At 50.8% G+C, this 16,030-nt stretch overlaps 1 protein-coding gene across 6 annotated transcripts in view; it reads right to left on the bottom strand.

Moving 5' to 3' along the window:
* The window catches only part of CRACR2A (calcium release activated channel regulator 2A), a 131,888-nt gene that overhangs the window by 34,892 nt on the left and 80,966 nt on the right, over nt 1-16,030 (bottom strand). For all 6 annotated transcript variants that reach the window (XM_055394430.2, XM_055394432.2, XM_055394429.2 and 3 more), the window contains 5 exons: nt 12,130-12,220; nt 10,991-11,086; nt 8,380-8,567; nt 3,570-3,641; nt 2,088-2,133 (listed from right to left, as the gene is read on the bottom strand). In XM_055394430.2, coding sequence (XP_055250405.2) covers nt 2,088-2,133; nt 3,570-3,641; nt 8,380-8,567; nt 10,991-11,086; nt 12,130-12,220 — 493 coding nt within the window. The remainder of the gene's footprint in view (nt 1-2,087; nt 2,134-3,569; nt 3,642-8,379; nt 8,568-10,990; nt 11,087-12,129; nt 12,221-16,030) is intronic.

Below are 16,030 nucleotides of genomic sequence, written 5' to 3'. Positions count from 1 at the left end.
AGGCCAGAATACTGAATTGGGTAGCTGTTCTCTTCTCCAGGGGATCTTCCCAACCCAGGGATCGAACCCAGGTCTCCCGCATTGCAGATAGATTCTTTACCAGCTGAGCCACCAGGGAAGCCCTGGAAAAACCATGGCTTTGACTATATGGACCCTTGTCGGCAAAGTGATGTCTCTTTAATATGCCATCTAGGTTTGTCATCGATTTCCTTCCAGACAGGAGGATCAATTAGCCCAGTGCCCTGTCCACAGCTAAGAAGCTAGAACAGAGTATTTCAGATCTTTTGTGGAAGCAGGCTAGGTGAGATAATTTCTCATGGGTCCTCAGTGAAGAGCCTGGTGGAGTTGCGGGCTTGCACCCCCCTCTCCAGGGCTCCCTAACGGATGTCTTCCAGATGAGAGGGACTCAGATCACAGAAGAGTCTCTCATTAATCAGCCAGTCCCATGGTTCCGAGTGATCTTTAATGAGAGAAGGAGGGGTGGCCAGGCTCCCAGGGCCTCAGAAGGTATGGCTGTGATTCCAAATTAATCTTTAATTATTATCCGGCATGAACATGATTTTATCCTCTTTTTTCTATTCCCCATGAAGGTTCCCAATTCCATTCCCTTCTCGAAACAGAATGAGTTTGGCAGGGGAAGGGAAGCAAGGTCAAGGGATTAGGGTGACATTTGGTAGGAAGTTTTAAAATAAATTCATTGTTGCTTCTAAAACAATTATAACCATTATCACCATCAAACAAACGTGTAGGCTTAAGCTTTGCTCTGATAGTACACATAGGTGGGCGGCAGAGACGTGTTGCTGCCAGCTGGGAATAAAAGAGAGACGGTTATGTGCAAGGTCCCTAAGGGGTTTGCAGCTACAAAGTAGCTTCAACCAAATGAGGGGCAAGCTAGCTGCCAGGTGCTGACTGCATTTAGGGACTTAACAGCTGAGGGGCTAGCACAAGACCTCCTTTTCCAAGAGGCTTTTGCACATACACACAAAAATCCCTGTACACTGCTATGTGTAAAATAGCTAGTGGTGTTGGTGGTGTTTAGTCACTTAGTTGTGTCCGACTCTTTGCGACCCCAAGGACTGCAGCCCGCCAGGTTCCTCTGTCCATGGGATTTCCCAGGCAAGAATACTGGAGTGGGTTGCCATTTCCTTCTCCAGGGGATCTTCCCAACCTGGGGATCAAGCCCATGTCTCCCGCATTGGCAGGCGGGTTCTCTACCACTGAGCCACCAGGGAAGTCCGAAATAGCTGGTATAAGCTGCTCTATGACAAAGAGCTCTGTGACCACCCAGAGGGATGGGGTGGGGGATGGGAGGGAGGCTCACGAGGGAGGTGATATACATGCAGTTATGGCTGATTTGCATTGCTCACAGCAGAAACCCACATGACATTATATCCTCCATCTAAAAAGAGAAAAACAAAAAGCCCTACAAAATGGAAAAAAGGAGAAGAATTCCCTTTCCTCCTGTGATCACTGGGCTCGTGGTCCAAGGAGGCTAATAATTTACCCGAGATCACACATGAAATTCATGATGCATAATCCTAATAGAATGTTACATGGATCCATCCTGTCCCCCTTTTTCTTCCCTTCAGAGCATCCAAGAGCTACTGTCTAAAGCGGAGGATGATAGGAGACCCTGAAAGCCTAGACTCTGCTAAATGCATTTGCAAATGAAAATCTTCATATAAATAAAGAATTTTTGTGCTATTTGGAAAAGTATGTAGGTTTACAGGAATGGCGGTCCCCATAGGATTAAAAAATTGTATATAAAATCAACTATGTGGTTTAAAAGTGATGGCGACATTTCAACTCATCGTTTCTACGTTCAAAAAGTGAGGGACCCTCCCAAGTATTCCAGTCTCATGATGCCAAAAGTGTGTCATTTCACAGAAAATTAACACACTGTGACCCTATAGGTCACCTTGAACCTTCATTACTTTTGAAAAATCTTATGCCGTCCTGCCCACACGAAGGTGTAGCCAGACCCCGAGCTGCGGGACCTTCTTGGACCAGTCCCCGCACGGCCTGGCTGCCACAGACCCCAGTCCTTTTCTTCCCCCTGCCGCGCGGAGGGGGCACCGGCCACTTACCTGGAAACGTATGTCCTGTTCATCCCGGAGATGCTTGTTCCTTTCCCTGCAGATGGAAAGGGGAATCTGTTCAAACATGGGGCCTGCGGTCAACAGTTTCACGGCACTGGTTTGATGGTCAGATGGGTGCAGAGGACGGCTGTGTGTGGAAGGCCCGGGGAGTTGTTGAACTGCTTTCCTTAGGGATGATGGCTAAAGGCAGAGGTAACTGTGTCCAAGTCAGGTCAGAGGCAGGGGGACAGAATGGCCTTGTGCCATTGACCTTAGAGCCACCTGGTATCGTGGCTCCCCTTAGCTGGTGGGGGGCCAGGCGAGGCACAGAGAGGCTCCAGGCTTGGACTTGGAACAGACCCTGGGGGTGGTTTAGTTGCTCAGTCCTGTCTGACTCTTGCGACCCCATGGACTGCAGCCCGCCAGGCTCCTCTGTCCATGAGATTCTCCAGGCAAGAATACTGGAGGGGGTTCCCATTTCCTTCTCCAGGGGATCTTCCCAACCCAGGGATCGAACCCGGGTCTCCTGCACTGCAGGCAGATTCTTTCCCCACTGAGCTATGAGGGAAGCCTTGGTTTCCACTAAAAAGACCCACAAGGTTGGCAGAGCAGGGCCTTGCCAGCCTGCCCTGCTCACTCACACTGCCTCTGCCCTTGTAGTTTTCAAAGTATGAAAAGCAAAAAGGGGGAAAGCCCAACCAGGCGCGCTCCTGCGCATCTTGTCCTCTGCCTTCACTAAATCCTTTCTGAATCCAGACCTCCTCTCACACCGAGGAGAACTTGGCCACCTAAGAAAATCTCTCCCATCTTCCCGGGCTTTTGAATCACATCTTAAGTGAAGAAATCTGAGATGCATCCTCTTTGAAGAATTTTTTATTGGGTGGCATGAAAGATGCCAGACACAGTGATCTTACCTCACTTTCAAATTTTAAAAAAGCAAAACTAAACTAAAAACCTTAATACGGTAGCCAGTTCAAACCTGCTTGAAATTTAAAAAAATTAGAACCCAAATTTCATCACCATTTCCCAAGAGGTGTTTTGTGGGCAGCAGGTTAAGTAACTTAGAAACCTCAGAGGCAAAATTGAAAATTCCATCTTTCCCCACACCTCGTTGGGTTTGGTCATTTGGGGGGAGTTTTTTGAGAGTATTCCAAACCAAATCAAACCAGTGAGCTTTGAATTTATAGTAAGCTTGATAGGCTGGAAAACTCCTATCTTGCTGCCCTGTTTGTGATGCTCAATCAGTTCAGTTCTCTCCTACCTGAGCAAGTACCATGCCAGGCACCCAGAAGAATGGGGCAGTGCCTGCCTGCAGAGATACAAACTGGAGAGGGGGTGGGCACCTGTGTAAATGGACCAAACATAGTGGAGAGGTGGTGTTCAGCTGTCCAACAGGATGTTGGGGACCAAGGGAATGAGGGTGCTCTCTCAGCAGACAGATGAGACTCTGAAGGCGGGGGTGCCCTTCTGGGCTCTGGGATGAGCTCGCACCTCAGGAAATCCAACTGCTTCAGGAGCCCCGACTTCTCCCGCTGCAGACTCTCAGTGACGCGGTACACTTCCCTGAGGGGGCACAAGAGGACAGTGATGAGTGGCCACACCACCAGGGTGCGAGGCAGTGATGAAGTCAGACCCTGGAGATGGCACCCGGGCCGGTCCTCCCCCGGAGAGCAGGCCCTCGTGCAGGGGCTTATACCAGGAATCAAAGAGTCACCTCAGGCACCTCTTTGGAGCGTGAACTTATCCCCGTTTTACAAACATAGATCACAAGGCAGGTTCACTAACTCTCCCAGGACAACACAGGACTGAGCCAGTGTCCTAATCCAGAACCCCTGGTCCCAAGGATATGGCTTCATGATGACTGTACTGTCTTCCTGGGCTCCCAGTGGTCCTGTCCGGGCCAGAGGTCAGGGACTCAGAATCAACTCTCTTCTCCAGCCCAGTCTCGGAGGGTGAGAGCAGAGCTAGTGTTTCCGCACCAGCCCCCCACCTCCACCACACTGGTTTAGTTTATTTTCAGGAGCTACTGAAGAACCACTGTCCCATCTCCACCTTCCCCCAACAGTCTCCAATCTGTTCCCGAAGATCTGGAATTTCCCACTCTTGCACATTCATTTCTTTGACTAAAATTTCCATCTGTAGCTACAAGGCAGAGATTTGATGTATCAGTCATAATCCATCATTTACATCACAGTGTGAGCGTGTCAATAGAGGATTTGGGGGAAGGAAAGAGAGAGGCTGAAAGATACACTCGGGGTGGCTGGAGGGCAACTTAGGCTGCGAGGTGGGGCTGTGTGTGCTGTGTTTGCCTTTGTGTTCTCACTGCAGTGTCTGGCTTGAAAGCCGCAGTTAGCAAACAGCAGAGGGGATAAAGGAGAGAGGGCAGAAGGAGGGGCGGGAGGGAGGAGGGCCGGGAAGGAGGGAGGAAGAGATGGAAGGGAGGAGGGAGTAGTGGCGAGGAATTCAGCCCCTCTCAGAAAGGAAAGAAATAGAGAATGGGGTGATGCTGGAAAATAAACCTTGCTTAACAGTGCAAGTCTGCCTCCATACTTCCTTCCAGGCTTTTCCCTGCGGTTCAGAGATTTTAAATCTCCCCCAGGCTTATAGCAAAGGGTCCAAGGTTCCACATTTTCAAGCCACAGCCTAGTTTTAGAGCAGGAAGCACCTCGCACCAGATAAATGCATCGCTGCCATGGGCTGCCTGGAGGGTGCACAGACTGCGCTGGGCAAGGACTGTCCCCCGACCACCCCGCCCATGTCACTACTGAGCTTGCTGGGGCTGCAGGACACACCCGCCAAGCTCGCGATCTCTGGATTCCTTAGGCAGTATCTGTGGGTTTCTCCCCTTTATAGAATAATTAGAAAGTCAATTTGCAACAGTAACAAACTGTCTCAAATTCTAAGTTCACCTCAGACAATCCTAATTAAGCAACAGAACTTCTCTGGCTCCTGCAGAGTTGCGAACTCCCAACATTTTATTACCAATTATATTTAATTTCGACTTGAGGGAAAACAATGTCTCTCTCATTACCACACTGGGTCCCTAAGCCCCAGCCTGGGACTCTGCTCTGACCGAGCGGCACTACTCTGACCGAGCGGCACTACGTGAGCATACCTGCCAGCTTGCTCCTTGGTTCCCTTGGAGCCAAGGTTGCCTCCAGCTGGCTTTAGGGCTCCCCAGCCCCCACCCCACATCCTGCTTCTTCCTGGGAGCAGATGGCTTTCCCTGCTGAGGACATGCACTCAGTGGAGACCTGAGGGCTGGGGTCTCACAGTGTTCGTGCAAGTGTGACTGCGTGTGTGCTGCTGTGCCCGACTCTATGCGACCCCATGGACTGTAGCCCACCAGGTTCTTCTGTCCATGGAATTCTCCAGGCAAGAATATTGGAGTGAGTTGCCATGCCCTTCTTTAGGGGATCTTACCGACCCAGGGATCGAACCTGTGTCTCCTGTTTCTCCTGCATTGGCAGACAGGTTCTTTACTGCTGAGCCACCTAGGAAACTCCACAGTATTTGATGGAGGGGTCAAGTCCCCCACAGTGAAGATAGACCTCAACCAGGCCTCCTCTGGCCCTGCTGACACAATACCAGGGGACGACAACACACACATATACACACCCGTACATGGTACGTATCAGTGCACACATGCGGCTGTTTGTCTAGAAGACATACAGATATCCACCTATCTAAACATGCACACACACACACACACACACACACACATTCAGATAGATTTGGGGGGTCTGAACAAAAAGAAAAGCATTTCTTCAAAAAAAGAAAAAAAAGATACTTAGATATTTAACAAAATGCCCATGAACGTCCTTCTGACCTAGACATTCGACAAGTTTGTGTCTGGCTGACAGGTGAAGGTTAAAGCACAGAGCTTGCCATTTCATGGAAGTGGCTGGGGAGAGGTTTACCGCCGCCTGGAGGGAAGGGCTGTCGGCCTGGTTTTTATCAGAAAGAAATATGGAGCGTTCTCCAAAGGATCCATCAAGTGAAAAAGGCAGGCTGATAGAGAGCAGTTCACTGCCGCTGTGTGTGTGTGAGCTCATTGTGACCCCATGAACTGTAACCTGCCAGGCTCCTCTGTCCACAGGATTCTCCAGGCAAGAATACGGGAGTGGGCTGCATGCCCTCCTCCAGGAGATCTTCCCCACCCACGGACTGAACCTGCATCTCTTACGTCTCCTGCATTGGCAGGTGGGTTCTTTACCACTGGCACTGCCTGGAAGTAGCTGTGTATCTGCGCAAACACCCTGGAAGGATCCACAAAAAGCCACGACTGGTGGCCTCCTAGTCACGGGAGGCCAGCAGTCAGGGGGTGGGGGTGCAGACCACTTTGAATTCTGTGCCTTGTCATAAACCACCTGCCCCAGATACAAAATGATTAACAAAACAGACAGTGATGCTGCTTTTCAGTCGACCTTCCTCTCTCCTCTGACTGTTCCTTCTTCATCTCTTTTTAAAACCTAGTTCTCCTTCCTTGGGCATCTTCAGAGAACAGGAAGACTCATTTTCCCATCCTGAGATCCAGTTGACACATGATGGGGCCTGAGGATCTAGAGGCCTGCTCTCCCCACTGCTCTGGAGAATCACCCGGCAGTCAGCCATCTCTGGGGATGCACAGGATGGAAGGATGAGACTCGGAGCGTGCTTTTTGGCACTGTGTAGCTATATGTCTTCAGGTTGCTCGCTACCCCTCTCTGAGCTTCCATTTTCCATTTGTGAAAATGAGAGGTGGCTTCCAGCACGAAGGTACTGTCCATACTGCTGGTCGGGGTTCCTGCTCTACGGAGGGCATGCTCAGCCTCTCTCTGCCCTTCTCTCCCGTCTCCCTGGACAAGACACGCTCTCCTGGGCTCCAGCAGGCTCTCTGGCTGCACAAGCCGCTGCAAGCTTCTTCAAAACAAGCCATGAAGGTTCCGCACTCATTTATCTCTCCCTCCTAGCCCCTCCTTCCCTCTTTTTCCATCCCGGCCTCCAGAGATTGTGTCTCTGGCTTGCTTGATGAAGATAAGGCTTCAGAAAGATTTTAATCCTCACGCCGTGATTGGTTACCCCGGCTCTGGTGTTTAGCTCCGGTGCTTAGCTCTGGTGCTTACTTCCACCTGCAGGCCTCACGCCTGTGCTTTCAGATGTTTGTTGCTTTTAGGCCTTGATTGAATTTTAAAAGCCTGAATCCTTAATTCTGTTTGTAAAGTTAAGCACCTTGTTGACCCGCTCTCAATGGGGAGGAACCAATTTTGCTTGTTTCCAATGAAATATACCGTTCCTCCACACGGCATCCGAGCCTTGGAATGGAAGGGCTGGTTTCGCTTTAAGCCAGCAGCTAAGGAAGACAACCATTTTTCAACTGGAGGGGTCTTCCTAGGGTAAGAAACTCCAAATCTAAACACATGCCCTGCCTCTCACTGTGGATCAGTCCCAAATCATACAAGACACTACACATAAGCCAGACAGCAGAACAATTTGATTTAGGCTGATGGCTTCTCAGGTGGCAGAGTGGTAAAGAATCTACCTGCCAATATAGGAGATGCAAGAGAGCGGGTTCGATCCCTGGATTGGGAAGGTCCCCTGGAGGAGGGTATGGCAACCGCTCCAGTATTCTTGCCTGGAGAATCCCTGACTTGGGAGGATCTCACACGCTGTGGGGCAAGGAAGCCCGTGTACCACACCTACTGAGCCTGGCGGGCTGCAGTCCGAAGGGTGCAGAGACTCAGACATGACTGAGCACACACTTCCTGCGACGGACCAAGGTTTCGCCAGGGCTCAGAGAGAGGCAGGGCTTTCTCAGCAAACCACGCCCAGAGACGTGGGGCTGCCCACACAGGGCCCACACAGAGGAGGGCTGGTGGGGAAAAAGTGGGCAGAGCTGGGGTGCTGCTTCCAGGCCCCTGTCACACGCCCTGTGACACGCTGCACACGTACAGCACGCTGACCTGGGAAGACTTCCCGGCCCTCCGTGGCCTCCAGGGTCAATGTCTGGCCACTCCCCTCACTCAGCATCTTTCCCCAGACTGCCTGCTACTTGGTTGGATAACGTCATCCTGATCGTTTAATACATTTTCCGAGAACAAGGCTGCATGTTTCTTGTCAGTCCCAGGTAATGCCTGGCACAGAGCTGGTCTGCTTCATATCTCAGGGTTCTAGAAGAAGGTGAGAAGAGGGACCGAGGAGCCCCGTCCCCGTGTTATGAGCAAGGAGAAGGGTCTGGGGTGGGGGGGGGGAGTGCTCATAGACTTAGAGCAGGGGACCAATGCGGAGGGCAGCGTCCGGGCGGCGCAAGGGTCACACTCACATCTCCTTCTCCTGGTGGAGCTTGTGAGCCTCTTGCCGGAGGCTCTCCAGCTGCTGCTGGGCATCCTGGAGCTCCCGGGACGTCCGCTCCAGCTCCCGTGCCAGCTCCTGGTTGGTGAGTCTCAGCTTGGTGTTCTCAGCCTTGGTCTCGTGCTTGTCGTTGTGCAGGGCGGTGCACTGACCTTCCAGCTGGAAAGGCAGAAGGGGGCATGCAGGGGGGAATGATGAGGGACCAGCTCCATCAGGCTGCCTCTCCCGGCCCCGCCTGGCTTCCTCCACGTGGTGGGCAGCAGCCCTTGCTATTGCCCCTCACCGCCCTCCAGCCTCAGTCAGCTTCATCCTGTCCCTCAATTCACACACACACACACACACACACACTTCCAGGGGCAGGAAGGAGCTTCCAGAGCACTCCTGCCTCTCCCCTGTCTCCACGGGGCTACCTCACAGTCCAGGGAGGACTTCCCTGGTGGTCTAATCGTTGAGAATCCACCTGCCAATGCAGGAGATGTGGGTTCCATCCCTGGTCCGAGAAGATTCCACATGCTGAGGCACAACCCAGCTACAACCATTGAGCCCACGCTCCAGAGCCCGCGAGCTGCAGCTCCTGAGCCTGCGTCCTGGAGCCTGCGCCCTCAAACCGTGACAGACAGTAAGCCCGACTCACCGAAGCAGAGGAAAGCCCACATGCGGGAACAAGGACCCAGCACAGCCACGGTGAAATCCATTTTTCAAAGCAACAGTGTTTTAAAAAAAACAGTCCTGGGAGGGGGCTGCGCCATTCAGAAAGACCACCCTCTGTCCCTCATCTGTCCCTCTGTCCAGTGCCGATGACCATCGTCTCACCAGTGGCCTCATCAATGTTTTAGGCTCCCACGAAACCCCTCTTGTCCTCCACACCAGTTGCTTTCCCTTGGTCCCTGATGGAGGTAGAAACCACTAAGTGTTGTTCTTCACACAGCCACCTTCCCCGGTCATGAATCCTGAATATCAATCTATTTATTCCCTTTTCCTCGCTCAGCTAAACAAGTCCGAGTCCTTTCATATAGACAAGTTTGCTATGGTAGCCACAGACCCTGCAAACCCTTGAAATAGCTCAAATAGGTCCAAAAAACATGGACCTTTTCTCATGTCCCTAAAGCAACTAAACACCTTAAGGTTTTTCTGGCTGGTGATTAGTCTGTACAGAGCTTCTAACACTCTCGCCAGAGGAAGACTCAATGCAAGGCACACAGATCATAATGGATTTAGTTGAATGAATGTGGCCAGTAAGAGAAAAAGGAAGCAAAAACAAGGACGTCTGTGCCAATCTCAAGAGGCCCCTGAGTAATCAGGCAAGCATGCAGTAATTAAGTCGAATGGCAATCATTCATTGAAGGGATAAATCTATTGGGGAAGAACTTAATACATAACAGTAAGGAGGAGAAGCCAGGTATGACTGTGCAGGCGGGGATGGGAAGCAGCTGGCAGTTCTGGGCATTGAGAGCACCTCACTGCAGGAGAAAAACCAAAATCTATGGGTTGGGGATTCACAGGAGTGGAACTGTCTTCCAGCCTTAGCACAGGGTGTCTTCAAGCGTATTTTAATGTGCTGCTAAAAATATCCCTCTCTTTTCAAATGGAAGCAATGCGTCTGGGTCTGTCCAGGGCTGGATTCCTTCCAGCACCAAACAAAACAAAACAGGAGGCCAAGAGGCAAATGGTCCTCTGTCTACCTGTGAGCCCCTTGCTTTGAAGAGGAGGCTTGCCTAGGTTTCCCTGGTGGCTCAGACTGTAAAGAATCTGTCTGCAATACAGGAGATCCAGGTTCCATCCCTGGGTCAGGAAGATCCCCTGGAGAAAGGAATGGCAATCTACTCCAGTAATTCTGTCTGAAGAATTCCATGGACAGAGGAGCCTGGCAGGCTACAGTCCATGAGGTCACAAAGAATCAGACACAACTTAGTGTCTGACTTTCATTTTTCACTTGCCTAGAGAGTCCATCTCTCTGGGGTCCTGTGCCAGGCTTTCTCAGACAAGGTGGATGGACACAGGAATACTGCCTAGCCTGTCTCTGGGGACTCAGGTGCATCAAGGGAGCATCTGGTGTCTGCACCGATCCTGTGGGGTGATAGGAGCAGTTGCAAAGGGGCTGATGCACATTTTCTAGGTGCATGGGAAGAGAGGGAGCAGACAAATGGACATTTGAGGAGCCTCTTCCAACTGGAGGTATCCCCAGCCATCCTGGCAGGAAGACATCACAGTCTGCAGTCCCCTCCCCCCAAATCAGTGACCACATCCCCATGTCTCAGCGTCTCCCTCCTCTCTCACACAGGATGCAGGAAACAAACTACCGTTTTGGCATTCTGTTGGCTCCCAGGCATAATTAAACCCCCATGTCTGCAGATATCTCGACTCTCAGCAATTTTTCCAAGTTAAACGCCAGGCATGGGAGAGTATAAAGGTTTTATCTCAGATCACCTGTGATTTCAAATGCTCTCTTTTTACCACTAAATGGTTCTTCTCAGATTGGAAAAAAATTAAGTCCTTAAGCGAAGGGCAGGGAAAGTGGGTAAGAAAAGAGGGGAGGATAGAGTGGAGAGTCAGGTCCTCTGAGGATGCAGAGGAAAACTTACCCACTTCTGCTTCTGGACCAGCTGTTCCAGCTCCTGCTCCTTCGAGAGCAGCTTCCGCTCCAGCTCCTGACTGCGGGCCTGAAACCTCTCCGTGTCCTGCCAGACCGGGGGGAGGGACACGTGAGGCTCAAAGGCACGTGGATGGAGATTGCTTTCACCACCTTGAACCTACTCAGCAGCAGGATCCACTCAGCCTTTGGAGTTCCAGTAGTCTTGTACGGGTGTGAGAGTTGGGCCATAAAGAGCTGAGCGCCAAAGAACTGATACTTTCGAATTATGGTGCTAAAGAAGACTCTTGAGAGTCCCTTGGACAGCAAGAAGATCAAACCAGTCAATCCTAGAGGAAATCAACCCTTAATATTCACTTGAAGGACTGATGCTGAAGCTGAAGCTCCAGTACTGTGGCCACCTGATGTGAAAGCCGACTCACTGGAAAAGACCCTGATGCTGGGAGAGATGGAGGGCAGGAGGAGAAGGGGACAACAGAGGATGAGATGGTTGGATGGCATCATCCACTCAGTGGACATGAGTTTGAGCAAACTCTGGGAGATGGTGAAGGACAGAGAAGCCTGGTGTGCTGCAGTCCATGGGGTTGCAAAGATTTGGACATGACTTAGCCAGTGAACAGCAGCAGCAACAACATGACATCCCAGGGCTTCAGTGACCCCCTGTCCAGGGGGACAGGGAGCATGTACAACACTAGCTCCCTCCAGGAATGACCAAAATCAAGCCCAGCCTTCAGGATGCTTTCAGTGGTGAATCCCGCCATCCCTCTGTATTCCTCGTTCACTCATTGATCCAACAGATACTTGTTGATTTCCTGCCTATTCTGCTCCAGGCACAGTGCGGGTGCAAAGGGTACATCAGTCCATAAAAGATGAAGACCCCTGCTCTCTGGGGATATCATCTTGATAGGACAAGACAGATGACAGTCAATCAAAATGAACCAGTAAATTACATGCCAAATTTGAAGGTGACAATGACCTTGAAAAAAATAAAGTCAAGAAATAGGAAATCAATAATGCTGTGGAGATACTGCAATCTTAGGTCCAGGAGGCGGAAGGTGGTCAGAGCAGGTGCTATTTTGCTATTTCAGCCTGGCCAGCACAGCCAAGCCCCAGACTTGAATGGAGTCTCACCTTCAGAAGAAATTGCTCCTTCTCAGTTTTGATCTGCTGCTCCATCTCCTCATAGAGGTGCTGGATTTCTTCATCATAGGCAGCGATTTTCCTTCACAGGCAACAAAAGGAGAGTTTGAGATGCCTCTATACCCAGTGGAGCTCTGGGTGGTGGGATGACCAGGTAGGTCGGTCAGCCAAGCCTGCAGGGTCAGCCCCTCAGGACCAGCAGACCACGGAGGATCGGCAGGACCATCTCGTCCTCCTACCTCCCAGCCACCCCTCCCAGATGATCCACACACTTGTTGGTGGGGAGGGGAGCATCCCGGCTCCATCTTCTTGTGCTCTGCTTTATGCCAGCACCAACCCACCCAGCCTCTGACACTCATCATCGCACAGCCCGCCGATCCCTATGCTCGTCCACAGCATAAAGGTGTGGGCTTTTTCTCTGCTTGGTTTCCTGGCTTATCTCTTTGCCATGTTGGATGCTTTCTCTCCACCTGGCTCAATCAGCACTGTCTGAGCTGTACTCTCCTGGAAACTGTGTGCTGAACTTTGGGTGACCCTCATTTTTCACCGGCTCTCAAAAGGTTCCATGGTGATGACCACCACCTCCATCACAACACCCCATACAGAGGGAGGGGCCGCTCCTGTCCAAGGACTCAGACCATCTCAGCACAGGGCCATGGGGAGGGTGAAACTCAAAGTGTTGGCCTCTCAGTCGTATCCGACTCTTTGCAACCCTATGGGCTGTCGCCCACCAGGCTCCTCTACGCATGGAGCTCTCCAGCAAGAATACTGGAGTCGGTTGCCATTCCTTTCTCCAGGGTATCTTCCTGACCCAGGGATCGAACTCAGGTCTCCCACACCACAGCCCATGGGCTGGTCTTTGCTCACTTGCTATCTGCTGGGGGAACCTGGCATCCCATGCACAGGCCACAGTTTTGATTGACGTCCTTCCAGTTCTCCAGGAACCACACAGCCACCCCAGAATGCACGGTCAAGGTTACTCACTGGTCTGAGTTCACATTCCTGACTGTACCTCCAAGACCATAAACCTGACTTGGAGTGAGTACCGCATTGGCCCAGGGTTGTACCCAGAGAGAAGGGCACAGCTCCCCAAGACTCCTCTGAGCTGAGGCCCTCTGTTCACCACTGGACCTCCCATTCTGGGAGTAACAAGCGTCTTTTTGGCAAAGAAGGAGAACTCTCTTCTCAGTAAATGACAAATGTTTGGATTGCTGCTTTGATTCTTAGCCACCCCACAACAATTACAAGAAACTCTTGGCAAGAAACAGGGAACTGAGACACCTGTGGTTGTACAGGGACCCCTTGGGGACAGAAATGGATACAGTGGATAGGAAATTTCAGAGAGAAAGATAAGTCTTCTCTTGGTCCCTGGAATTATCTTCCTGTGATGGAAGAAATTCAAATGCTACATGGCAAATGGTATTTAGGAAAACTACAGACAGTGATTCCAACTACAAGCACCAGAGAACTGACAAAGTGAGATGAGAAAAACTTCGAAATGGATTTGGCGCTGCTAAAGTCATGCTAATTACAGTCATTCCTGTAAGCTATGTACCATGGGAGCCTAATAACCATGCAGGGCATTAATTCTACATCATCATTAAACGTGTTATATTAACTTGAAGTTTTATTGGATTAAATTAGTAAACTTTATGCTTTTCATGCTCACATGTCAGTTTGTTAGTCATGAAGTAAGTAATTTTATAAACACAGATGTGAGAATTGGACTGTAAAGAAGGCTGAGCACCGAAGAATTGATGCTTTTGAACTGTGGTGCTGCAGAAGACTCTTGAGAGTCCCTTGGACAGGAAGGAGATCAAACCAGTGAATCCTAAAGGAAATCAGTCCTGAATATTCATTGGAAGGACTGATGTGGAAGCTGAAACTCCAATACTCTGGTGAAGAGCTGACTCATTGGAAAAGACCCTGATGTTGGGAAAGATTGAAGGCAGGAGGAGAAGGGGATGACAGAGGGTGAGATGGTTGGATGGCATCATCGACTTGATAGATATGAGTTTGAGCAAAGTTCGGGAGATGGTGTAGGACAGGGAAGTCCATGGGATCTTGAGGAGCTGCACACAACTTAGCGTCTGAACCTCAAGGATAACAGCAAAGCAAATGGAGGGAAGAGAGACGCAGCCTCTGAATGGCACCTACCCCAACCCTCACCACGGAGGAGGACACACCGCAAAGACGCCCCGAGGTACAAGTGGGCATCAGTGGTCCTGGGCACATATGGGCTCCCACACGGAGCTCACACTTTGGAAATGTTTTTGAACAAACCTGGTCTCCCTGGAGGCTGCTGAGGCATGAATGACTTCAGAGGTTGAGCTGTGACCCAGAGCTGGAAACACAAGCTCGAGAATGAGAATATTAAGGTGCTGTGTACAACACAGGCATCACTAACCCAGCTCAGGGGGTGCAGACGACCAGGGTTATGATCCCAGAACCGGCTCATTTCCTCTGTGTGACCTTCAGTAAATGCTTCGACATCCTTTGATCCCAGGATAACAGCTGCTCCCCGTTCCTCCCAGCATTGTCACAATGAGCGGACAGGTAAAGTGTTTGGAACTGCAAAGTCCTAGGCGGATATAAGGGATTATTTATTATCCTAATTATTATCATGGGCTGCAGAGGGCAAGGGCCAGCACTCCCCAAGGGGTGGAGGGTCTTCATTTTAAGGATAAAAGGGCTGCTGGGTTTGGAAAGGGCCAGAAGCAATCAGAAAGGTGAAGAACAGAAAGCTTAGTCAATAAAACCTCCTGTCGGAGTGATCCATTAGAGACACAGGCTGTGTGTGAGCAGGGGCTGCAGAGAAACTACTTCTCTGGGGGAAACAGTGGCGAGAGGCACTCTCACAAGATGTGGGCATATGGCATGTGGTGCCCCAGCCAAGCTCACCACATTCTGCCATCAGAGGAAAGAGGCAACCGATTGTGTTTGTGTATTATACACCCCTTTGTTGCCACAGTTTCTGGAACCACTCAGATTGCCTGATGCACAAACACAGACTCTGAAGTCTTCTCCATGAGGATGTCTCCATCTGCTCCGATTTCCTGATCCCCTTCCCTGACCACAGAGAACACTGCATGTCTTCATTTGAACCTTTCAAAGTCCTGAATGACTCTTTCCTTTGGGTTCATGCAGTCTCCACTGGGTAATGGACACTCAGACACTGATGTCACCCACAGGGCCTGTGCTCAAAGTGTTAACACTGAAAATCTGTAAGAAATAAATATAAGACTTTGGATACCAGACTCAGAGGTCCATGGGTGGACCACATGGGGTGGCAGGGAAATGCCAGATTCCAGGAGAATCAAAGAATTTGGGGGTTGAAAGGCTTGTATGATCCAACCATGTTTCCAGTGTTAGAGTCCTTGCCATAACATCTCCACCAAGTATGTACCCAACTGGTTTAGAACAGCTCCAGTGAGAGAGAATGCTGGGTTTCTAACCAACTCTTTCAGAGCGAATGACCTACCGAAAGCCAGGGTGAAAGGCCCAACCAACTCAAGGAGCCAGTGCCACCCTGGGCGTCTGACTGCGGTGGATGCCCCCTCTTGCAAGGATGACGCGCGCGTGTGTGTGTGTGTGTGGTGGGCATGTGCACAGTATCAGGCATACTGGAGATCTAAGGATGGGACGTGTGTGGGAAGCAAGGAGGGCTGGAGATAGTGATGCTCCCCATCAGTACAAGGCTGAGGTTCAGAGAGAATTCTCAGGGAGCAAGACCTTTCCCTGCCAGCCTCTGACAGGCACCGTGGAAATTAATTAACCTTCACCAACTACACACGGAGAGTCAAGGTACTGGGCGCAAGCAGAGTATTTTAATCCTCAGCACCACTGAGGCCCCAGCCAATGGCACACGGGCGAGGCCTTCCTGCTGTTGAAT

The sequence above is a fragment of the Moschus berezovskii genome, chromosome 6 (genome assembly GCF_049115385.1).
Source record: "Moschus berezovskii isolate FMDL1 chromosome 6, NW_MosBer_1.0, whole genome shotgun sequence".
NCBI lineage: Eukaryota > Metazoa > Chordata > Mammalia > Artiodactyla > Moschidae > Moschus > Moschus berezovskii.
Note: the sequence above shows the minus strand (reverse complement) of the source record. Positions and strands in the feature narration are given on the sequence as shown.